Here is a 27,652-nt window from a genome sequence, read left to right as displayed (position 1 = left end):
ATAATAGTTACATGACTGCAACATGCACATGAATGCTCAGACACGCAGCGGCTCTTGCTACGCATTTCCCAAAAGCGAGGAATCGAGGAGATTCGGGACGTCCCGTAATTGCCTGGCGGGCATATTGCCTAAAGCGAATGACAGAAACGAGCCACGAACGAGCCCGATTTCAGGCGAACGTTAAAATGAATCTCGAAACGGCAAAGTCGCTCTTCCCTCGTCGCGCTTTTCCCTCGTTCCCCTCTCCCCCTCCCTCCACCCCCACCCCTCTCTTCTGTCTTTCTTCTCTTCCCCACGTTCGGCCGGATCAACATATATATATATACGAGCGTCACTTTGTCCCTGACGAAGTTGGCGTTTACGTATGCGAGCAACATCGTCCGGTGGGTTTGGAAGTGCCCGGGGCATTCTGGAACGATGTTGTCGGCCGTGGCCGTTTTGGCCTCGGGGCACCTCGAATACGACAGAGACTGAGGCTCGAGCTTGGCTTGGGTTTCCTCTCTCCCCTCCCCTCCACCCTCCCTCCTCCCCTCCCGCCCTTATATCGGCTCTCGCCAACTGCTCCATTATTCTCGATAGCCGATGGCCAATCGTACAGACGAGGTACCCAATTGTAATTTTACGAAGACGAAATCCACGGTTGGGGGTGTCGAAAATGTTACAATTATCCGGCGACATTCGTCGGCATCGCGGATCTCTCTCTTTCTCGATTTCAATAATCATTTTCGTAAATAACATTGACGATTTCCTTGTGTATTTTCAGCGCTCGCCGATAGTCTATATAACTTTTGATTAAATTCACGGACGCCGTAAAGCTTTTTAGAAGAAAAATATCTGAATCATTTCTACGATGACACCTTTACATTTGCGTTATCGTATTTAATAAATCGAACTATATACATCGTCTTTAAGACGTAGGTCTGATCATTAAAGCGTAATGCTATTCGAATGACCGATGTTGCGAGTGGATAGCATCTCGATTACAAAGGTCATATCATATGATCAAGAGACTTATCGAGTATATGTCTATTTATTCTTCTCTAGCACTTATGTAACACCGCAAATGTGAATAACTAATGGCATTGTATCAACTGAAGGATTACATTTAAATAAATCATCATTTTCTACGAAACGTAATATTTATCAAAACTATTTCGTAATCTCTCCCCTCTCTCTCTCTCTCTCTCTCTCTCTCTCTCTCTTTCTATTTATACATTAATATGTATACTTTTTTAAAACACACACATATACATATAATATATAATATATTAATACTATAATAATATATTATATAATATACTTATATAATATATAATAATTTTACATTACATCTATAATATATTAATGTCAAATTTTTTTTATTATATTGTGTCAAAAGTAACGTGTCTAAAAAAATCTAAAAAATTGTATGATAGCGTACACATATAGAATACATTCATAAAGTATAAAATATAATTATAAAGCATTCTAGATTAAGCATTTAAAACAAGTTTAAAAGTCAGTACGGTGACTCTAAGCTTTTTTACACGCACATAGAAAAAGTATAGAAATGCTAAATGTATCGGACATCACTGTATCCTCTTACAAATGGTTAAAATGCACGAGAGGGGGTTGAAACTGGCATGCATCGGGTGAGCGGAGAGAATCGTCGCAAGCTCGGGGCGCTTGCCGAAACGCCGCGAGCTCGCAGAACGAAGACGAGCCGATGCAGATTGGCAGGAAGAACGAGAGCGACAAGGATGGAGAGAATAGCTAGCGGTGGTAGCAGAGGATGACGGTATAGGCGATGGTGATGGTGTGGTGTGATGGAGGTGGTAGTGTGGTGGTGGCAGCGGGGGATCAGCGCGAGAACGAGAACCGCAACGCACGCAGTCCAACGAAAGCCGCGGTGGCGCGCGCGCGGGCTCGCGCCACTTTTGTCCCTCGACACGTGAACCGCAGCCACGTGGTCCCAGTACGTGACAGGAGAGAGCTGCTCGCGAGACGGTGTTTCGTAGACAGTGAGAAAAGTTTTCGCGACCGGGACTTCAGGGTTCCCCAATCCCCGCAGCCGTGAACACGAGAGCAACCGTCAACCTGGAGCCCACGTGCCAGAAACGGTGAGCGTGAAAGTTTCACGATTTATAATTATTTGATTATGTATGTAAATAATATAGCAATACGCGCGTGCGAATATATGTATAAGTAAATTGGAGTGTCGCGAAAAATTTATTTTACACGACGAGATCTGTCTAATTTGGGATAAATCGGTAAATCGTTAAATTATAAAAGTGACTAAGTGAATATTAATAAATCGTCGAGATGTAAATCCTCAACGTTGCATATGCGGAAATGTCGAGGAGCAAGTTGACCGCGAGATTAAAGTAATATACGCTCGAGCCGCAATGATTGCATCGACCACAGTTATTGCTTGCTTTATGACATAAAGCTTAGACGTGATAATTAAACGTCGAGAATTATTATCGCGAGATCGACAAGGACGTGTACCTCGTGAATCTGTTTTTTTTTTCTCTTCTCGTCCATATCGTCACGCAAGTGTGCTCCAAGAATATAATTGTCGTCGCGCAAATTTATATGTGGAGAGCTTTATATCTCAATTATTCATTCATTTATGTTACGCAATCTCGCATTGAGATAACATTCATTTATATTACAAGCCTATTTTAATTTCATGCACTTTAACACATTTTTATGAAAGACTTTTTATTTTATAAATTTCAGTGTAGTTTATTGATCGAAGATTTCCGGGTAAAGAAAATACGTCATCGTACTATCGGCAGAGGAAAACGTCTAGAAAAAGTTATCTTTCTCGTTGTATATGTATAGGATACGTGAAACATCGCGTGACAAACTGATATTCATGTATGGAAATGGTATACTTTCACGTTGTTAATTATGTCGCTGGAAACTCGCGAGGTGCGGCTAACATAAGTATCATTCTAGTACGCACAGGGAGTTTGCGTCTAATCTAACGAAAATAGAAGATAATTTTAATAATAAAAACAGACATTTCCAGGGATTGAGTATTGAGCACAAAATAAAACAAGCATCTAAAAGACACATATATTTGATTAACTGGTCGATCAATTTTAATCTTAATATAATGATTGATAATTTTTTAATCATTTCAAGTTCTTCATAGATTTATCTACAGAAAATAATAAAATTTGAACTTTAAGCAATCTTTTATACAACATTTTGGCACAAAAATATTATTTTCTCATATATTTTATCCTATAATTTATAAATTATATAATTTATTTTGTTTATAATTTATATATTATTTCTCTTATCTTTTTTAAAAAAAAAACATATATATTGCAAGTTCCTGCTAAGTGCTCGCCAAGAGTTTCTCATCTCTTTTAGAACTAGAATCGAAGAGCTTAATCTTTTCTTGTAACATCTTTTAAATGCCCGTCGCAGTAATTTTTCTTTGCGAGAAAATGCTACGACATCGGATAATCAGCTACGCGCACGTTGGTGGGGCATTTTTATGCAATTGAGTTAAAGTTGAGTCGATAGAAAGTCAATCTGATCTCACGACACCGCGGGTAAAGAAAGTTTAATCTATGCCAGACGTGTCCGCGCGCGCGCGCGATACGGTGTCGGTGCCTTTAGAAATGCATATGTAGAAACACGACAGGACAATGCAATTGCTCAATTATGCGTTGCATTCCCTCGTCATCGAACAATAGTTACGATCAATTATGCATTTCGCGTCGCGAATAATCACAAGTGAGGCAAAGAAGAGAGGCTCTAGAGGAGAATATATAAAATGTTGGCGTAACATTGAACGTATCGAGACGAATGGCATGGTAAAATCTGATAAAAAATCGAAATAATGGTCTTATCATCTTCAAGATTAACGCGAGTGATTGACATAAAATAGTTTAAGGAGGTATAGGATTGTAGAAGAAGATTAATCGAATATCTATCATATATAATGATATTTTTAAATTATATTTTTTCTTTCTCTTAGAAAATAAATTATAATAATCCTTTTAAATATTTTTGTGTGAAATCAACCTGCAAGACTCGTATTGCATCGAGATTCGTGTCTGATGGATCGATGCTCTTCTTCTCTTGACACAATGAGCTATGGAATCTAGAAGTAAATGCATTAATTTGTAAAGATAGATGAATTTTTATAATGATTGGCTAAAAATCAGACAAGTCGAAGAACTAAAGTATAAATAAGGTATAAGTAAGATGAAAAAAAAATGTGCCTCTCTTTAGCATACATACATATAATATATAATTATATAATTTTAATTTCTCGCGCGCGGATTAAAATATTATAACGATAAAATGAATTTGTAGTTAGCTAGTTGATGCGTGATGCAATTTTCAATCATAACATGATTAATATCACATGGGCTTTTACTTGATTCAATCTTTTATTTCCCCCTAGATATCTCAGCGCAATCATTGCGAATTAATAAGCGGTTGCACTTAACAGCTTCACTTCAATTTATGATGGAATTTTACTACAAGAATTTTGCTAAAATAATTTTGTGCATCAAATAAACATAATAACTAGTAATACAAATAACGAAATATATATATATATATATATATATATATATATATATATATATTTATATTAAATTATTTAATTATAATCTTTGTAATTAAAATCTTTGTAATATAAAAAAAGGTCTTGATTGAAACTCATACATGGCATTAATAAATGATAGCATTGTATTAATCGCATTAATTACGCACAGAAAGAGAGAGAAAAAATCGGACGTGAAACATGTACAAACTCTATTTATTTCTCCGTAGAAAAAATACGCGCACATAGAACTATAGAAAAAAATACATACATACACACACATATATATATATATATATATATATATGTATATATATATGTATATATATATATGTATATATATATATATAGATTGTAGAAACTTTTCAAAAATTGGTTGCAACGTAATAGTCGATGTACACCTCGAGCTACAAAAGGGAGAGAGCATGCGGAACGCGAGAGAAAACGTGCGAGAGAGGAAGAGAGAGAGAGAGAGAGGCGAGAGGCCGGAGGGGGAGGAGGATTGCTAGCATTTCAGAACGGATGTGGGCTCTGTGGAAATTGTGCTGGGATAGGAAAAGGGAGGTTGGAAACCGGCTGGAGGGATAGCCGGGGGCGCAGACGCGCGCTCTGCAGTTGCCGTAATTAGAACCGTGCGCCCCGAGCACATAGCCCGGGGCTGACGAGTCTCCTGCGGACCGAAATTATTCATGAAGCCGCGCGCCACCCACGGCGAAATTTTCTCGTAAATATTTTGCCTCGTCCGAGATATCGCCCCGTATATATATATATATATATATATATATATATATATATATATATATATAGTGTGTACGTATACATATGTTTGAGCGAACAAACGCGCCGCGTATTCCGATCTATCCCTTTTTTTAGTCCTAACTGAACTCGATCGGTCGCACTGCGATCGTCTTACGTCATTGACAAGAAAATCGAAAAAAAATAAAAGAATCATTAAATCGTCGGTAGAAACCGCGATCTCCACAACTATCATATGCGTTTAATGATATAGATTATGTAGAATATTTTATTTGTCGCGCATTTAATAAATCGAGCTTTTTTTGCTTTACTCATGTCATAATAAAGATTACGCAGCGAAAAAAATTGATTTAATTGAATTTCAAATCTTGAATGTGCGTGACAAAATATTTTTCTTTTTTCTTCACATTGACGCTGTCATTGAAGAGTTAGCGTACGATGATTAATTCGATACATTAATCAAAAGAAAGAACAAGATAAAATACATGTTAGCTGCATATAATTAATCAATTTTATGTCAGTATATAAAGTCTTCTTCTTATTTTTTTTATAGACTAATAACAGTCAGTTAAGAATAAAAATATGTCATAAAATGTACATCAGAGAGAGAGAGAGAGAGAGAGAGAGAGAGAGATGAAGAAGAATTAATACGAAAAATGTAAGTTAGTATTTTTTTATATTAAAAAAAGGGAAATATTAAAATTCAATATAAACACTAAATGATCAATCACGCATATACTTGTTATTATACGAAATATAAAATATGAAATTTCTCCGATCGCTTATTACAGCTTGCAATATGTGTAGGAGGCTTCATGTAAATAAAATATATGCAGTTAAAACTCGAAATAATTTACTCTTTCCTGAAAATACGTTATTTATGGATATGGCCCGCAGCGAAAATAAATTTGTATGACGATATATAATAACTTTCCGTAATTTAATTAATTAAAATTCTACTTTGCAATTATAACGCGCTTGATTTCTGCATTTAATACCACCGCGCTTATTTTTGCACTCATCCTAAATTTATAAAGAATTACACGGAGAAGAGATTATAGTAAAAATTAAAATATAATTTTTGTAAATATCATGGAATAGACTAACTTATAAGAGAAATAAGAGAAATGATATTTTAATTTACTTTATTCAATATATTATATATATTTTATATTTTACACAAGAATATTGTAATTTATAAATACACAACTGATACACAAACAAATGTATAATCATTAAAACAAATTTATTATTTTTGTAGTAATATAATAAATATCTTAATATCGTTATATTCCAGTTTTATAAATTTTGTAAAAGGGAATGTATTTTCCATGTAATTTGTACTGTAAAATTTTCTCCGTGTAAATACTAAATTAAACCATATCATATTAATTAAAATTATTATATATTATTTCGCATCAGTGAATGCATATGTAACTTAATTTAAAAAATTGATCTCTTGACTTTATAATAATTTATCAATCATTTCACTGCTGAACAAATAAAAAAAAAAAAAAAAAACAAAATTTGATACATGCATATATGTTCCATTAATCTAAATTACCGAATGTGATGGCACATGAAAAATCTATTTTCTTTCGAGATGCAAAAAAAAGAATTTACATGATTTCTCTTCCGACAGATACATTATAATTCAATATAATCGCGATGAGGAACTCCAAGATTTTTCTCTTGAAAAAAATTCTTGAAAAATTCATTAATAATCTTGAAAAGAAAGAAAGAGAGAGAGAGAGAGAGAGAGAGCACGAAAATGCGCTTCCGCATTTCGTGCGGTGAATTTCTTCTAAATCTGTCCGCGCTGGGCGAACACACCTGGGTCGGACCAGAGAGTATAATGCATACGTGTTGCAATATAACTCGCGTTTGCGGCGCATGAAATTCCTATCTCGTTTGGTCCGCACGTCGTCTCGGTCAGAGAGTTTCCGTCTCGTAGGGTAAGTAGGTGAGTAAGTGGTGGGAATAGGCGAGGATGAAATGGAGCAAGACATGCATTGGCGCGTGTCGGGAGTGCCTCCTTGCCGCTCCGCGCCAACGGAACAGGCCTCGTATGTATATATGTATGCATTGTATGTATGTATGTATATAAATAGATATATATATATATATATATATATATATATGTGTGTGTGTGTGTGTGTGTGAGCAGGTACGTGCCTACATACCTCGCGTTATCCGTCGTAAATAACGACGCTTGCAACAGCCGCTCGTAGGCAGGTAGATAGATACATACCTGCCCCTTGTACCCGGGTATATATACGAGCCAGTGCCACCAGGCACACCGAGAGAGCCGCAAAGAGAGATTTACACTGCTGGTGGACCGAGCGTCTATCCTTTGCGTGTCTTGCACCCACTCGATAAAATATTATAAAAAAACTCGAGCGAATATAACCGACGAGATGAGAGCACTCGCGGCGCGTTTAGAGGCGATGCGTTTAGCGTCTTGATTCTTACATCAACGGGAGATCGCGATTTGGAGAACGAATATCTCGCGTGACAGATATTCGTCTCTCTGTTTTTAACCACGTTAAATGACATGGAAATATCGTCGCGACAAAGTGTCGTAAACTCGCGAGATGTGTTATAATTATCTTGAACGCCCACCGCGAACGTGTCTTATATGTTTTTTTTTTTTCACGACAAATCGTTGCGGAACAAGTTTGACAAGTTTGCTGCTGCAAATAGGAGATTGAGTACGTGTTGTAAAAAACATATAGATAAGTATAAATTTATATACATGACTCGATAAAAACAGTCATCTCATTTGTCAGACGTTCGAGCATTTTATTAATGTACATTGAAAATGCATTTAAATATACACATGTAAACAGCCGAAAAAAAAAGCCAAGTACAAAACGCGCAATTATCGGGAAAACAGTCGCGTCACTCTCTAATAATCGTTAATTTATATAGAGTAATTAGTGGCCCCACAATTGAAACAAGCACGCATATTTGGCGGGTAATGATTCTTTAGTAGACGACAACTACTTTACGTCTATCGTTTGTATCCGACGATTGACGTTCCGGTAATGAAGTACCAGGTGGTAAATAGCGAGAGTATAAGGAAAAGGACGCGTTCGCGAAAACAGGCAGAGGTTCAACATGCGTTGCAACTGAAAACCTTAACAAGGCTCACACAAACGCGTGGCTCGCAGCATGACGACCGCGAGTAGCGTTCGATTGTGATAGCAATTAATATTATAAAAGCTTTCTCTGGCAACGATTATTCGTTGAATTCAAGCTGTACAAAAGACTTTCAACATATTAGCGACGATAATTATACTGAATTTCCGCGAGGCAATTCGCAGCGGTCAATAGAACGATATAAAAAGTACAAGAAATTTCAAGTATAAATAAACATGATTTGTGTGGATTAAAAGCACGCTGGAACGTAATTCGGGATGAAATGATAACGAGGAATTTTGTGAGTTGGGACTGGAAATAGTGTGTGTAATTACATAAAATTATATAAGAACGTTATAATTAAATTCGAAAAATCCATTTAATTTCAATTTTATACATAAAAATATTTTCCAAAATAATTAATTTTGGAAAATATTTTTATATATAAAACCTTTGATTATTTGTTATTCTGGTTGGATATTTTTCTCATGCATGTAAAACCTCTATTACATCATTCCCCGACTGATCATTAACTAATCGATATAACTAATCATCCGTATAATTAAATACAGATTAGCACAAAGCATTTCAAAAGCTTCATTATGTATGTATGCTCGTATTAAGAACAATTTAAAATTATTATGCCGTAAGCATTAAATATTAATACATTAACATATTATTCCAACGTTATTTTATATGAATTATGTCACGTAATAAATAATTACCAGTGTTGGACACAAAATATTGTAATATCACATATAACGAATGTTTATTGATTTAATACGCGTGTTTTAATTTATTTATATTAATAAAAATATCGCACTATTCTATATAACGATAAATATGCTATTTAAATGCCTCTTAAATTAGAGATCGCACCGCGCAGCATATCGAAAGACCAGGCATTGTATTATGAATACAATCTATATAACGGTATGCTTTCATCTTTGGACATTAGATGACAGAGATGATAAAACGCTACAAATATATTTACACTCGCCGACCTTGTGCGCGAAGCTTAATTGCAGCGAAGAAATGAATCCATCAATCAACTACGTTGCAGTAGCTTATGCACTTATCGAGACAACGCTACGAGTCTCGCGAGCAGAGATGTTAACTCTAATCAAAGAGAAAGATGAAGACATCTATTGTTTGATTCGCTTAGATTTTTCTAAAAAGTGAAAAAATTCCCTTGAGCAATTATTTACAAACAAATAAACAAACTCTTTATTTAATTCTTACCTTTAAACGCGACACGCATTATTCCAAAATTTTATAATAGTTTCTAGTATTTTATTGTGTCGAATAATAGAATATAGGAATCTATATATACATATGGATTATTAAGAGTTAGATTATTAAATAAAAAATATTCATATCAGATGTGCGTGTGTATGTATAAAGTGAGGGTAAGCAAAGCTGGGAATATAGTATTTTGTTACGAAACGTGACAGAGATTGATACAAACTCTGTGAAACATTCGCGTGAATAGCAACGAATAACAGCTAAATAAGCACGTTCCTCTCTCTTCGCGGAGAGAATAATATTCTTAAAAAGACATTTACTATAGTGCTATGTGTCATTAACGTTTGCCACAAGTTTCTTTGTAACAAAAAAAATTTTAATAAGACACAACGGTAATATTTTTGTGTTCTACGAATAACGTTTATAAATTCTCGGACATATAAATACTATATTATATATATACTTACACATTTCTCTCAAAAATATTATGCAAAATAATTATTAATCAAAATTCAAAAATATTATTAATTAAATACCATAATATTTGCTAATATTATATTTGCAGAATAATATTTCTAATTAATGACACGTATGATACCATAATTCATCTTTAGCATTAAAAACGTTTCGAATATTTAATGTTATTTACGAAAAAGAAAATGCAATATTTCTTTTTGCATTATTTTGCATTTCTTTTGCAATTTGCAATTTGCATTTATCGCAATCTTTAATTATTCGCGTCCTCAATATTCATGGAATGCAACTCCACCCAAATCAATTTCTTCTCCTACATTCATGTTTGTTCTCCTACATCCATGTGCCTGCATAATAAATTCCTTTACAATATAAAATTATGAGCATTTGAGATACATATTGATGAGAAGGAAATATTGAACTACTTTTAAAATCTTAACTGACGTATCTTGATATCGCGCAATTAAATCGGTCTATTACAAATAATATCAGTAATCATAATTGCAAGTATAAATATATATATATATATCCTACCATTCGCACATACATATATTGAAGAAACTAAAAATGACAACTTTACATAGGATAGATTTATAGAAAAACTATTAGATATCTCTACTAGAGGATAGATTAAAACGACTCGGATTAAACAAAAAATTCGAAAATGTATTCATGATATCGAATTATTTCGAGAAAGCTGATGTATTGACTTTGGCGCAAAGATTACATTTTCTAGATTATAATGTTAATAACGTTGCGGTTCGCGAACGAGCTCGAAAATGGCTCTCCATTACAAATATTATTCAGAGAGAGAGAGAGAGAGCCGATCTGACTGGCCCACATAATGAAATCACCAGAGGAAAATGTCTGTCCGTCTAAATGAATTCGATGTATGCGATATCATTTCATCACTTTGTGATTCCGTCTGATATCTCTGTTATTTTAGCTTTGTACCCGCACGAGCATAAACATGCAAGATTTTCGAAAAAATTCGTAGAACAGTTTGAGTAATTAAAATTTACTATCCGCATAGAAAAGCTCAGTATTTTATGAATTTGTTATTAATTATTATTGAATTTGTTATTAATTTCAAGTCACATAAATGTAACATTTCGCTCAACACACACTGGTTTCCTAATCAGATAAGCTGTTTGTCAAATAAGTAAATAAAAAAAAATTCCTTTTTTTTTCGCGCGTGTTCTTTATGTGTTAGTTTTATTTATTTATTTATTTTAATTTAATTTTTCTACAAGAGATGCACTAATATATGAAGCTTATCTGTACCTTTCCTCGCAAATAATTACTTTGTTATTTAAGAATTTTGAATATATTAAATTAAAGATTGGATTAATTCTTTAAATTCTTTTCATATTTTATTGATTAATATCGTTTATATATAATTTATACAAATTTTTTTTATAAAATGACACTACAAAATTAGCTCGTTTTCACGTCTAGTAGCAGACTTTTCCGATGATACATCGTTTGCCCGATGTAACAGAGTGCTTTTAAATTTGCATACGTCGACATCTCCAGACCATTAAACGTCCACGTAAAGTTAGTAGTGCCCTTCTTGTGCGCACGACATCGTGCACGCGCGCGTTCTTAGCACGCGTGAGCCGCCTCATTTCGTATCCTCGAGCTATGATCACCTTCCTTAACACATGTGCGCGAATTTATACGTATTGCAGCGTGGTCGGTGGTAGCCTCTCGCTCGTGTGTGCGTATCAGAACTATATCTGGGTAAGAGGCCTCCGATGGCCTCGGGTAATAACGCGAATATCATGATGTCGTTGCGGACGACGTCTTCGCGACTTGCATCACCTACCCTCCCGCGTCTCTTATCCTTCTGCCTCGCCATCCTTTCTAATTTGACGTTCGAGAGGCGACGACGTTGCATCTTCACGCCTGGCGAAACACTTTTCGCCTCTACGACGTCGGACACGTGCCTATCTAGAGACAGACTACTACTTGTAAAGCTTAGATTTTCTCTTCTTTAGTGCGATCTACTTTGTACAGTTGTTATTAAACTAGCACAGACACAGTTGGAGAGTCTTATAGCATCTGTCAATGCTCACACGTGCTGCATATAATTATAAACAATTCGAATCTTGTTATTGATTTCGAATAATTGAAATAACTTTAGATATAATTTTTAGAAACGTTGCATTTTTTTGAAAAATATTTTAGATTTGATGTTTATATTAAAAGGAAAAATGAAAACTTTGATAAAAAATAAGTGCTGCAATTGTGAAAAGTAATAAAATTTTCCATTTTGATTAATTTCAGATAGAAATCTATTTCTTAAGAATTTTAATACTTTGGAAATTGAATATTTATGATGATTCCTACCTTCAACATTTTTGTTAAGATCAAGTCAAGAATCTGAATTCTAAGAATCCGTCTCTTAAATATTCATCGATGAACGCAAAACGCCCTATAAAGCAAACTATTCTTTGCAGCGACACTCACATTTTACATATAAAGTATCGTGTGGATGAATTAATTATTTTATTAAATTATTAACCGAGCGTTTATTGTGCAATAATAATTTTTATTATTATATTTTATAATTTTATTTATCGAATCTGCATGAAGGAAGATCTTTATCGCAAGCCATAGTATCCTCTTGAGGATTACTCTAATATCGTCGTACGTGGAAAGCCAATTTATTAACGAAGAAGTCGTATTGGTACCCGAGCAGTTGCGCAGATAATACACAATAATTATGTATTCTCTGTCTCTCTCCTCCCCCTCCCCCCACTTATCTTTATCCCGTTGGCGCACGCATACGAATGTATGCATGTAATAAAACTATCTGCGTACGTGATACAATTGGCTCGAGGGCATCGTCACGTCGCGGTAAACATTATTGCGGATATATCGTTACCACGACATTCATTCTGAATACCATATTCCGGGATTTCTTTTCTAAATTCACGACGCGAAAGTCTTGATGTATCCCTGTGCGCAAAGTAGCACGTAGTAGGATTTAATTGTGAGATCGAACGTGATTGAAAATTTTACCACGAGAATAGCTGCGTAACGTGTAACCAAGTTATCTAAATTATTTCTACGAATAGTAATTTCTATGTTGAATTTTAATTATCGATTTTACGCGTGTAATTAAGCATAATATTAATCGCCGAGCGGTCCTCGGTACATCGATCGTAATGTACATTTGTATATAGCAATCAATCGCCCCGAGGCATCCGAACGACCATGATAATCATCGCTATTGTTATAGCTGTTTCGCGGATTCTTCTTTCGTCGGCACTGTCGATCATTTCAGCGCTGTATTACAACAAGCACACCTGATAACATCGTTTTAACAATGCTCGAATCGAAGATATCCTATTTGTCGTGACCTCATCAGTGATAAAAATGTATCAAAATTATTAACACACATTTCTCTATTTTAATTTACGTTTAATTATCGATAAAATGATATGAAAGACAGAAAAGTTTAATAAAAACTGCAAACAATCCTTGAAAGAAGGAAATATGTTGTGTAATAAAATAATTAATAATACCATGTTACTTCTTTCCCCTTTTAATCCAACGACGACGAGTGATTTTTCATCTCGCCCACATCTGACATTCGAGCATACTTTCAAACACGGAGAATATGATTGAAGTGCCGTCAAAACTCATTAATTTCGCCGCGAGGCCGTCAACGTGCAACCATTCCGGCGACACGTGTTACCGCGCGGTTTTACGATCGATCCCTCATCGACGCTAAAGATCACAACAATAACGCGAGTTAATTATGCAAGTATGCGTCTCTCTCTGTACTCTCGTAAATGCATAGAGCCCTACATAAATCTCGCGATTAGCCCGCGGCGTCTGCGCGGCCGTGATGGCCGTTGTTGCTCTCTCTGTCTCTCTCTTTTCCTCTTGTCCGCCTCTGCCGCACCACCTCTCTCGCTCTATTCCTTAACTCGATGTCCGACTTGCGACGACCGTCGTTCCCCACTTCTTCAGGTAGAGAAGCATCGCCCGACGACCTCTCGCAGCGTGCGCGCCGGCCGAGAAAAGGCGCTGCATCGCATTTCGCGGCATCTCCCGCGGCGATGCACCGCAACGATGCAGACTGATGTGGGCGAGGGTGGGTGGTGGATGGAAGAGAGAACCGGTACCCCTCCCTCCCTCCCCCTTCCTGTTCTCCCCGTGGTACCTTGTCTTCTGACCGTCGCGAATTCTTCGCCGGACAATGGAAAACAAGTCGCCGACCATAAACGCATCGCTCCCTTCTTTAATTTCATGATTGTCACGGGATTTCAGGACAAAAGATTGTAATTTTTTAATCAATTTTGTAACATAATAGACCTTTAAATGTAAAAAAATATTTTAAGAATTAAAATTTTACATGAAAGTTATCGAAATCTCACGATTTTATTATTTTTTATCGGCTTCTTTAAGCAAGAAAAATAATGCCCTTAATTGCGCCCCTAAAAACCACGCATTACGGAAGCTGTGAACAGCAGACTAGGATAATAGCTAATAATGAGCTGGCCTTTCGCGAGCACAGGGTTATGAAAATTTGAGGGGGTAACTCGTGGAACCAAACCGACCCTTCCTTTCCGCTGGAAGCGTGTTTAAAAGAATACCCTTGGACGGCCGGTATGCTAACGCCTGCCAAATATTGTTTCGCTCCTAATTGCCTTATTAATGCATAAGAGAATTTGCGCGTTAATGTTCCAAGCCCTCAGTCCATTCAATATAATTCTCGATGTTTGACCAAAAACAATGGACTGTTAAACTAGTATTATCGCCATTCGAAAGTAGTTGTGTCGATCGATACGCTAAATCGACACCTACGTTGCTCAAGTAAAACGCATAAGCATTGAACACATGGAGAAAACGTCGCTTTCAATTTTAATGTCGATAATTTATATGGCAAACGTTACACAAGATTTTTCCTTAATTGGAGAAATAAATATTTATATAATTGTAAAATATAAAAACAATGAAGTTTAATGAAGGCAAAAAAATTGATGTTGCACTTGATAAAATTACTTTTATTATTGATTGACATATTGTCGAATAAAAAGTTGGCTATCTACATTAATAATTGATAAAATATGATATTGGAAAAAAAGCAATGCATAAAGAATAAAAAAACATGTCAAATTACATTATATCCGTTTATTCAATTGCTCGTGCATTTTTAATTCAACACACTATTTACGCAAATTTATTTTTTTCACTAGCAATAACGTATAAATAATGTTTACATATTTTTAATTCCAGACGGAAATGTGAGGCCGATGGGAAGGAGGCGAAGGCTGAGTTGACGGCGCAACGCAATATGTTCCCTAGCGCTCAAATTAAAATGAGGTAAATAAATCTTTATTCGAGTATTCCAATTTAAGTTTACACGAGTAGTTCTATGAAATTCTCTCTGCAAAATATGACTTAATTTTATTCGCTACGTCATAAAATCGCGCACATATGTACGCGCGATTTCGCATTCACGATTTTATAACTCATCTTCGTTTCATATTACAGCATTTTATTCAAAATTATAACATGATATATAACATGATATATAACTAATTATAATATGATATATAATAAATTATAACATGATATATAAAATTATTACATTTAATGTAACATTAAAATTGCAACAATTTGGAAAAAATTTGTGTACAGATAATATAGCTGCATTCAGAATGCCAAAGATATGAAAAATGCGTTATTAAGGATCTCAACATCATAACTTTGATTAATAATTCACTAATTTAAAGTTGTGAATTGCTGAATTTTTATGACATAAAAACTTTGCGAATTTTTGGCCTTTCGTTCATTCATGAATATCTGATATGAAGATCGCGTGATACAAAATCTCAGAAAACTATTATTAGCCAAAGTCGTATACACACAATTTTATGATGCTTAATATCAAAAGTATCTTTCTCAGATTGCTGTCGCCAAGCAGTTCGCCGGCCACCTCGCCCACAATGTCGAATTCCTCGTCGCCGACACCACCGACACCGGCAGCCCCGACTTACAATCAAAAGATGACCGGTATTCCTTGTGTGGCGGCCGCTTCGAGGTACACCGCACCGGTCCACATCGACGTCGGTGGCACGATATACACATCCTCCCTCGAGACGTTAACAAAGTAAGAGAATGTACCTTAAATTCTTAATGATACAAGATAGAGAACAAAACGGAATTCGATATCGTTCGATATCGAAGTGTAATACGTATTGTAAAAGCCTAATTTGTATGTCAACAAAATCCAAAATCGAGGAATATTTTATGCCGGTAATATTCATTTGGACTTTATATATTATATATTTCGAAAAAAGAAAAAGAGACATTATTTCAAAAAAATTTATACACGTTCGCAAAAAAAAAAACATTAGACTTTGATGTAACAAAGGAAACGGAATTTAATGTATAAAGATGTATGTTGAAAACGGGATTGGATCCATCTTTTGCGGGAGATATCCTAGCGCGAGAGCACGCGGAGTGTGACTTTTAAAGTCGGCATGAAGAGATTCTAACGAGCGAGAGAGTAGAAAGGGAGCGTGATGTCCGGATCGCGGAAACGTGACCATCGACAACGCTCGAGGATGTTCGTACCGAGCAATATCTCTGAGAACATATCGCTCGCAATCAGGCACACCGTTACCCGGTGCCCGCCAGTGTCCAAAGGCTATTTGCGGTCTGCCCGTGCGCTTTATGCATAAAAGAGACGTAACGTGAAAGCACAACTGCACTTTGCTTATAGAGAGGCTTTTAATCTCCTCCAAGTATCACCCTGCAGGTATCCTCTCTGCTCGGACGAGAGAAAAAATTCATGAATATTATACTCTTCGTAAAGTTTCAACTGATATATAAAATAATATTTCTTACAATCGAAAGATGATTTATTTGCAACGACTAAATCTAATAATATAAATATAACATACATTGAATTCAGATTCAAATCGTGATATATATAAACATAATTAGATTTATATAATCAATAAAAATATACTATTGCTGTTATAAATTTAATATATATTTTTTTATATTATTATATAAAAGATAAATATAAATTTAAATAAATTTTCTGTGTTTACATAACACATTTTTCATATCATATGGCAATGCATCTTGACAATTACAAAACACAATTAGAGTAGATTGCTAAATGTCACCGTAGCCTCGTGATCTTTTTTCGTATTTCGAGCGATGCTCGTTACACGAGCCTAATATGCATCTTTAATCTGGATGAATATCCAGCGCGCTTAACGGCAATGAAAATCGATCCTTTCACAAGGAGATCACGAACGCATAGCGTCGGACTGCAGTATGCATAAATGCAGCACCGGTAGACCGATGCATCCGTGAGAAAGCTGATCATAATTGACAGGTGGCCTTATCGTTCCCCGGTCGTCTCGTTAACTGAATAGGCAAGAAGCTTTGACTCGCTACGCGAAGATGTTTCTATCTAGGCTATTTATAATGAATGAGCAAGAAAACCGTAATGGACACTCTCATACTTCTCGATATCGAGCCTTCTTATCAAATGAGGGCAAGTGAGAAAAGTGAGCTACAAAAATAAGAAAAAATCTTATATATAATTTGTCCTGAAAATATATAAAAATCAAATTCGAGTTTTTAAAATTCAATTAAATCAATAGTAGTTACAATAACAGTTCAAAATTATCGAGGATCAGCGCGAAACGAAACTAAACTAATAACAACACAGTGGAGGCAAATTTACACGCGATGCACGGATTATCGTTAGTTGAGTTAGTGGAGCGCAGGTCCGTTCTTATGAACCGTTATAACGCGAATATGATTTAATCTATAGAAATGTCGACAGGATAAGTGTCGCCGGCGTGTCGAACGCAAAATGAATATCACGACGTAGAATCGCGACGACTTGTCCACCCGACACTGCCATCTCTATCGCGTCACGCTTGAGTTGCACACAATATGAGCTTATTATTTTTGTCGAAAGTATATCGACTGCATCATGCGTAGCAAATGCGTATAAATTGCACAGATAGACTCATATGGACATGCAAAAAACGATCTCATTTGACAACGCATCTCTCCTATAAAAAGTAAACGGATCAAAATCGAAATTGAAAAAAAAGTTTATTTCCATATATCTTTTTCTAAGATATCAAGGTTTAATTTGATAACGATTTAATTAATTGTCTTTTATTTAATCGACACTTAAATTCGAATTATATAACTCACGTTGAGATATAAAGTTTGAACAATTATTATTTTCTCTTGAGCAAAAATGCGATTAATAAAATGACAGTGCTTCTGTCATTGCTTTGTATCGTTAATGATATATTGTCAGAGCATTACAGGAATAATATTAAAAGCTACCATTCGACAAAATAGATCTGCAATATGTTATGCAATTTCAACCCGCATTTGGTGATCGTTGTGTCATATTGCTCACCCATTAACATGGATTTAATTATCTCGTAATGGAATAAACGCGTCAATTAGATAACTTTCTCCCACATATTAAAATCATGTTAAAATCTTGCCAAGAGACAGAGAGAGAGAGAGAGAGAGAGAGAGAGACAGACAGAATATCCCATATATTTCATATACCGTGATATTGCAACTCGTGCAATTGATTTACAGCGATTAAATCATCGCAATCGCCTAACAGCATTGACGCAGTTCGTACTTAAGATAATAATTTTTAGCATCGAGTCTCGTGCCGATATTTATGCATACTAACTAATGTAAAGGCTAACGAATGCTCTAGAAACATGTGACAGGAAGATAACAATAATAAGTATGATACAAAATGATCGCTGGAAGAGATATGATTGAATAAATACGACATATATATGCAAGGTTAATAAAAAAAATAATGAAATTTTTTATAAAATATAATATCATCAATAAGCATCAAATTCGCAAATTATTATTTTGAAATTTGGAAGCACTCGTATAGCAGTGAGAGATTTATGTAGAATGTAATCTATTCAAGATTGTATATAATTCTTTCTCTCACTCTCTCTCTCTCTCTCTCTCTCTCTCTCTCTCTCTTTCTCTCTTTAAATAAAAATTCTTACTTTTAAGAGAGATATCGTAATCAAGGATATCTCTGAAAATAAAAAATGTGGATTCTGACTATTGTTAAATGCTATTAAAAAACAAAATATTAAGTATTGAGATAAGGTTTAAAACGGCGTGTAAGTAATTAAATATTTATCATTGATTTGCATTAATTAAACGTGAGGGATTGAACAGTCGTGCGAATAATTTCTATTAAATCGAGCATATTTAAGTGCCTTGTTTATACCGTACGACATTATTGATGAAGCAAACAGGTCAATACAATGTATATGTATGGATCATAAATTCATACCTCTGATTAATTTAGTTCAATTATCGGTGTATAATCAGCAATTTTAATTCCAAAATAACGCTAAACGCGTTTATTATTCTGTAACAACCGGCCTAGCGCGATATTAATTAGCAAATGTCTATTTATGCGATAAACCCGCAGCTCCAGTTTATACGCCACAAACGTAATACTCGCTTACAATTCTCTTACGGATATGTTTTTAGAACAAAAAAAATCGAAAGTTATTATATCGCTGTATTGTACAATTGATACTATATGTATGTGTGATCTTTAATATAATTACATTGCTAATATGTTTTCTTAAGCTATTATTTTTCCGATTTTTATAATCAGTCTAAATAATTATTTTAATTAAATTATCTTAGCAAAACAAATTAATTATCTGTTTGACACATGAATTAATATTAATTGTCAATTTTTAATTAATATTAAATAGGACGAGACAGAATCCTTTTGCAATGTTAAAATTTTTTTATATAGATTATGATATTGTGGAAAAAAAAATGCTAACAATCATTGGAGACAATCATTATTAATAATTTATAATTTTTTACTAAAGTATTCCTTATAGAATTACAATCAAAAATCTTCGATAATTATTTTTATATATCATTGTGTACAATTTTTAGCTCGCAGTGTCATTAATAATATCGATCAAAGGCAGATTGCCGTGAAATTCCACGTGTCTTGCAGAAGATTAATCGTTTCATATCGACATTTTCTACCAAGAGTTTACAGAAATGACGTAATAGCCGATCATTAGTCCACGCTTCCGGTATCACATAATCCCTAAAACATCGTCGATCATCCTGCCGGTCGAGGAGGCCGCATAGGGCCTCGAGGGTATCCCATGGTGAAGTACTAAGTCGTCATTTCCGCACCCTCTAGCCCGACACGTATAATTTAGCGGGACCTAACGGAATGTGTCTTGGCGGACGTGTCTCGTTCTCGAGCTCACACGTCCTGCATATGCAACGGCCACACATAATTGCACATACGTTCATCTAAATTATCTCTACTCTCGCCTACATAAAATGCAATTATCAAAACGCGGCAAGAATAAATGTTTTCGTCGAGCAAGAATTTTCTTTATTCGCCAAAAATAATTAGGCCCGAAAAACAAGAATTGAATGACACTGCGAGCTAAAAATTGTACACAACATGATATATAAAAACAATTATCGAAGATTCTTGATTGTAATTCTATAAGGAATACTTTAATAAAAAATTATAAATTATTAATAATGATTGTCTCTAATCATTGTTAGCAATTTTTTTTCACAATATCATAATCTATATAAAAAAATTTTAACATTGCAAAATGATCCTATCTTGTCCTATTTAATATTAATTATAAATTGACAATTAATATTAATTTATTTGTTAAACAGATAATTAATTTGTTTTGCTAAGATAATTTAATTAAAATAATTATTTAGACTGATTATAAAAATCGGAAAAATAATAGCTTAAGAAAATATTAGCAATGTAATTATATTAAAGATAATATAGTAAGTTTTTTTTATAGATTTCTTAATTGATTGAACATTTTCACAAATATGAATATATTTTAAAATTCTGTTATAAGAAAATCTATATCTATTACTTATCAAGCTGCTTATCAAGGTTGAATTTTTTTTTACTTTTCGCTCTAGATTTGTACGTTAATTTATCATTGTTAAATAAATATTTATGATATAAAATTTCGCACGAGATATTTTCAAGGAAATATCAGACAGCCCAAAAATTATCAAGAAATTTGTGAAATAAGGAGTGGGCAACTTTGTGAATACAGCCTGTATATAAAACAGAGCGGAATCTGAGTGATGTGAGCCGATCGTTTAGCGTTTTCCCATAGCGAACGGATCTGACCCGGGATCGGACCTCGGTTGGTCGGTGAGCCCAAGAAATCGCTGCGGGTAATCACGGTACTCGTTCTCCGCCCCTGGTACCATTTCCTCCCCTGCTATCACCCCTCTTCGGTCGCCTCGACCTCCACAAACATCGCTGGCCCTTGGCCTAGCGCGTCGTCTTCACGCTTGTCGAGATGAGATCACTTTCGCACTTTCTCTCTTATTTTCTGTTTCTTAAGGCGAATTACGTAAGCTCCTTTCCTTGTCTTCTCCATTTCCATTTCTATTAGTGCTTGTTACACCTTTATCTGTAGAACTAAAAATCAAATTAATCCTAGAATTAAAAAATTTAATTTTGATTAATTATTTCAATTTTTGAACTTTTTTTTTAAAAAAAAAAAAGGTTATTATTACATTTTAATTAGACATAAAGGAAGAAAAAGTTTATCGATTGTGCGCTAGATAAAAGAGATTGAAAAGAAAAAGAAACATGATATCCATTTAAATAGAAAGTATATCATCTTCATGTCTTCACTGACCGAAATTATAGTGTAAATTTTAACGTACCTGCGGCAATCGCAATGAAGAAAAGGAACGGGCTTGCACGTCGAGGAAGGGAGTGAAGTTTCCCTTACAATAACGCGTTTCGATATTCTATGGAAAATTAACTATACCGTATAAAATTTCGCGCAGGCTTTGAGGTAAAATCCAGCGATTTTCATTTCCCCATCCTGACAGCGTTGCGATTCTCTCTCTATCCTTTTGAGCCAAGGTAGATAGGTACGCAATGGCAAGTCGATAGAAAGCGAGATTGCGAGAGAGAAAGAGAGAGAGAGAGAGAGAGAGAGAGAAAGAGACTCGCGAAGGATGAAAAGGGGAAAGGAAGAAGGAAAAGAGAGAGAGAGAGAGAGAGCCACTCTATATCTGTATATGTATATATACCTTCGTATGTACCCCGCGGTATCTTCTCTTCTCTCTTCCTCGCTAAAGTCAGATCGCCCACAGGCTCCACGAGCCCGACGTTATTATATGTTATCGCCGTGGAAGGTATGGGAACCGGCCTGAGGGGGCACCGAGTACCTATACCTCGGTATTTCCCCCCTTCCCCCCCCCGCCCCTCGTTGTACCATAACGCACCGACGAGATACGCGGAGAGAAAGAGAGCCGACTCTCTTCCTCTCCAACGTCCCTTCGCGGTCCTCAGAGTCACCCGCGTATACCTTCTATCCATCCTCTTCCCCACGCGTTCTCGCCCTTTCTTTTCTTTTGCCCCCTCCCCCGCCCGCCGTCCTTTTCCCAGAGCACTCGTCTATTATATGCTAAATTACGATGACCTTCGGCTATGCACGCAGGGCACGGCTTCACTCGTTCGTGATTACACGACCAAACGCGTGCGTGAAGCTGTTTGACACGTGGATTTGACAAGAGCGATTCGTTTCAATGCACGAGGTCGTAACATTATTAACCCTTTGTTATATATAGCACAAGGCGTTGAGCAAACCTCATCGTTTTCGAATTTTAACGCTATTAGCTTTACATTGGAGAAATTTTTAATCTTCTGCATTAATTTCAAATATGCTATCGTTGAAATAAGACATTTATCAATCTTTGTTATAGCGTAAATAACGTGTTAAAAAATACAATCGAAAGTACTTCTTGGGAAACTAAGATAGAATATTTGACACAAAATCAATTCATCAAACTGATAGAAAAAAATTGAGAAAGTGAAATTTCGCGTAACGAAACGTCACATTAATCTCATTATTCTTGAGATAATGAAGTATGGCAGATATCTTAACGGCAACGCAGATAGCGTCGAGATAATATAATAAGAAGATTAGTCGCAGCTTACTTTGAACGATGTTGTATTCGTAAACACGTGCTGTGAAACGCGCTTGAAAATGTCACGGGTACTTTCTAAAGAAGCCGAAAAAAGTGACACGTATACGATGCAATGGATCTGCGACCGAGACACACTCGCGTGCATCTGCATATCTACCAAAGCATATTTCACGTGTCCGTTTTTTTTTTATCCTAAGCAAAGTAAGCGAGATCTGTTGTTACATCCTCATTCACGCGTGACAAGTTTTGATAGAATTAAATACGTCTCTTCTCTATTTCTTTTTTCTGTTGATATTAAATAATTCTATTAATTAAATTGAATTAAACAAAGTTTTTATAATATTATAAATAATTTTAGCTAATGGATTTTATTAATAATTCAATTTTACACTCTGTCTCTATTCTCTTTTGTTATATTTATCATATTTTTCTTTTTTTCTCTACACAAATAATTCTGTAGATATTTTTGAATATTTTAAAATATTCTTATTTTTAAGTATTTATTAATAATTTTATATAATTTTGATATAAGATTTTATATGTGTGGAAAAAAATATTATATATTATAAATAAATTATTAATAGCATATAACATACACGTGCACCGAAATTCTGTAAAATGACATGATTATGATACTCTGTTATACTGAACTATGGTTAAATTTAACTAATGATAAGCAACGCGCGAGCGCGTTGAGTCGGAATTTATTCAATGAACAGCTGCTTGTACTGAACCATCATTTGAAACTACATCCTACCTGAAGCGATTTCGGCAGGTGACCAAAGTATTAGCACCTGCCAACACTCAGTTAACGGTTGGTCGAAGGAATAGAAAGCGTAATTCTCACATTGTTACATTGAATACGCGATGCAAATCTCTACAATATTGAATTTCCTAAACTTTGAATATAACACATTATTTTATTTTTGATAAAAGATAATGTAATCAATTATGCTGATGATATTAATCTATACAAAATTTGCATAAATTTTTAAGACTTTCTACCATGTGTGTGTTTGTTGTGATTGATGCTTATAGACTATAAAAAATTGCGACTTTCACATACGATAATTTTATTTAAAAAAAAAAAAAATCTTACAACTTCTTTCAGATATCCGGAATCTAGACTAGCGAAATTGTTTAATGGCAGCATCCCCATCGTTCTGGATTCTCTAAAACAACATTACTTCATCGATAGAGACGGCGGCATGTTCCGGCACATACTCAATTTTATGCGAAATTCCCGGCTACTCATACCCGACAACTTTGCCGATCTCGATTTGCTGTTAGAGGAAGCACGATACTTTGATATTGCCCGTAAGTTAATTACTCAATTAATTCTTTCTCCGTTGTTTAATTACTTTAATCACTTGTGTGACTCCTAACAATTTTTTAAGCATATCGTATGAAAAAAAAATCTGAATCGTAAAATATTAGAAGAGCAACAATTTCCGTGCCTGACGAGAGAGTTAATATACAAATCGCGATATATCATTTCTCTTCTAATTTTTTCGACCGACTTTCAACTGTGCAGTACATTAGCTCTCTGTAATAGAATAGTAATAACAAAGTGGTTGTCTAAAGTAGTTGTTTACTGGAGTAATACAGAACTTTGAATGTTACAAAATGATGGAAATAAGGAAATTGATCCCGCGGGACAGTATAATCAGTGTACACACTTCATCTCGATAAAAATCTGGCTTCGTAGAAAATTTTTCAAAGCAGCTTTCGTAATTTATCATATATATTTATACCCGAGAAACATAAAATGCAATAATATATTATCAGAAAAGAAACTTACAAACTTCAAAGTTAGTTATCTGTCAATGTGGTTAATACATTCTTATACGAACCATCGTTAAATAAATAATCCATTCTTCTTCGTAAGATCATGAACCTAACGTAAACGCATCTCTCTTGCAGCGATGTGCAGGCAACTGGAACAGATGAAGAAGGAGCGCATAAAAAACGGCTCGACGACGATGATGACAGCGTCGTCGCCGAGTCCGCCGCCCTCCGGTCAGCTCGGCTCCGGTCGCGGCACCACAGCCTGCACCACCGCGCCTTGCAATCGCGATACCGAGAAGATGCGCGGTAACGACGGCAATTGCAGCTACGAGTGCGTGGCGTTACACGTGAGTCCGGATCTGGGCGAGCGGGTGATGCTGTCGGGCGGACGGGCCCTTCTGGACGAGGTGTTCCCGGAGACGACGCAAGCGGTGATCGACGCGCGATCCGGCGTCGCCTGGCATCAGCAGGACGCCCGTCACGTAATCAGGTTTCCGCTGAACGGTTATTGCAAGCTTAACTCGGTTCAGGCGATCACCAGACTGCTGAACGCCGGCTTTCGGGTGGTCGCGAGCAACGGCGGCGGCGTCGAGGGCCAGCAATTCTCCGAGTACCTGTTCGTCAGGCAATCCGTCAACACCTGACGGAGCACGGCGCATCAGCGCAAAACGATCTCCCGATCGATCCGTTGTCTGCAGCGCGACTACGATCCGGAGTGAGTGCAACTGTCCAGGAGAATCTCTCAAGACTGCATCGATAATATGGTTATTCTGATAAATTACACGGAGCATCTCTTCGACGGAAGGCTGACAGTCGCAACCGCAGTTTAATACCAAGATACAAAAGTCTTCGAAACGTATATTAAAGTTTCTCGACGCTTACGTCAAATATCTTGGACAATACTGAGGAAATGTGGATGAATAATTTTTGCGATTTAAATTCATTTCATGAATTATTTTTTATCAAATTTTATCAGCGATTTTATCAGCGATCTTGTTTATACATATACGCAAGTTATAAAAATTGTTTGCACGTATTTCTGATGTTATAATTTGAGATGGCTGACATAGAGGATATTTAATCGATCACTTTAATTAATAAAATGCTAATTATATAAATAAAATATATTATTAATTTAACTGATACAAATTTGTAATATATAAATTTAATAATTTATATAAAATTAAAGATTAAAGAAATAGATTAGCAATAAATCTGGAAAAGAAAGAGATCAAGGGGATATTGCTATTTTAGAACAAATTCAATAATTATCTGCAGTTGCGACGATTACAAGACGTTACAGCAGCCATTCAATAAGAACTTAGATGTGGTTTAGATAGATCGTCGTTGATCTCAATGATAGAAATTATATAAATTATTGCACATATGTTTAAAAATAAATAAAAATTAAGCAGACATTATTTGATTAGATATATTTTCCGATAACGACGATCATCCATTGAGTCACATCTAAAAAGCAATGACCAAACAGCGTATAGTAAACAATGTAATAATGGCAACGATGTATCGTGTGATTCACAACAAAGAGCCTAAGCCACATAACATATTAATCGCATATATGCTATCTCATATTTTTTTCTTCCGTCTGTAAAAATGCACTCACATAAAATCTCACTGAAATAAAATATCCATAATAAAATAGCCATAACGGAAAAGCTTGAAAAAGTGAATCAACAATATGTCATAGCTGTGTCTTTTGCGCGCTTTTAATGTTATTTAAGATCGAAACGTATAATTGTAAACATCATTGTTCATTCCTCGTGTTACGATCTGCGACTTGCGTTTGAGAATATCAGATGCGCCAATTTTTAACATCGTTATTATTTAATAAAGTGTATCTATATGTATTTAAATGCCATATATTAATTACTGTAAATATTGCGAATAAACGTGTATATACATACGCATATATAGATATAAGTATACTTATATATAAGTATGAATATACATATATTCTACTTAAAATTATTATTCATAGTATAATGAGGAGTCAATAACGAGATGCAACGCACATTGACATTATGTGTGTCGAAAGTCAACTAAATTAAGTTTTCTTCGAGATAATCTAATATAATCCAATACAAATGGAAAAGAGAGCGGTAGAAGAAAGATATTAAATTCTTACAAGATCGATAAGCATCGACGAGAAATTATAATATATGTTCTTTAAATGATATTTTGATGAAGATTTAAAAAAAATGCAAATTATATAATTGCTAAGAAACATTCTTATATAAGTAATCATTCCACACAATTAATCTAATAAAATGTTTATTTTACATTTCAGGAAAGTGCAGCTTATTATTTCATACGCATCGATTTCCCTCAATATTTTAAGAAAGATTAGTGAAATGTATATTATTTTTATTTTTCACAACATATATAATGCACCGCGTGAGTTGTAATTTAATTACCACTATCGCTGAGAGAAAAATAGCAGTATCATTAATGGCGAGTAATCTAGATTTTTCTCTAGAAAATAAAGGGACAATAATTTTGCTATTCGAGAAACGAGTAAAAGTATAGGCCGCGAAATTATTGTCACACTCGCAATCAATTCTCGATTGCTATGGACGTCGCATTACGCCCGAAGCAAAAGAATTTTGCTTCATGCAATAAAATTAT

General features: G+C 35.1%; 1 protein-coding gene across 1 annotated transcript; it reads left to right on the top strand.

The window, feature by feature from the left end:
* The first annotated feature begins 1,883 nt into the window (after positions 1 to 1,883).
* LOC126853377 (BTB/POZ domain-containing protein Tiwaz) lies at positions 1,884 to 26,874 on the top strand. Its single transcript, XM_050599048.1, has 5 exons — positions 1,884 to 2,099; positions 15,425 to 15,511; positions 16,098 to 16,301; positions 24,330 to 24,535; positions 25,142 to 26,874. Exons 2-5 carry the CDS (start codon positions 15,483 to 15,485, stop codon positions 25,648 to 25,650), a joined length of 948 nt encoding a protein of 315 aa, XP_050455005.1. The 5' UTR covers positions 1,884 to 2,099; positions 15,425 to 15,482; the 3' UTR covers positions 25,651 to 26,874.
* Positions 26,875 to 27,652: the final 778 nt, after the last annotated feature.

This window comes from Cataglyphis hispanica, chromosome 12 (assembly GCF_021464435.1).
Source record: "Cataglyphis hispanica isolate Lineage 1 chromosome 12, ULB_Chis1_1.0, whole genome shotgun sequence".
NCBI lineage: Eukaryota > Metazoa > Arthropoda > Insecta > Hymenoptera > Formicidae > Cataglyphis > Cataglyphis hispanica.
The sequence above is the reverse complement of the archived record's forward strand: the minus strand, read 5'-3'. Positions and strand labels throughout refer to the sequence as shown.

Bases quoted from the DNA above. Each gene is read 5' to 3' on its own strand.
- LOC126853377 (XM_050599048.1), top strand. From the start codon at position 15,483: ATGTTCCCTAGCGCTCAAATTAAAATGAG. The intron at 15,512-16,097 runs GTAAATAAATCT...TATCTTTCTCAG, and splicing joins AGCGCTCAAATTAAAATGAG to ATTGCTGTCGCCAAGCAGTT. The intron at 24,536-25,141 runs GTAAGTTAATTA...TCTCTCTTGCAG, and splicing joins ACGATACTTTGATATTGCCC to CGATGTGCAGGCAACTGGAA.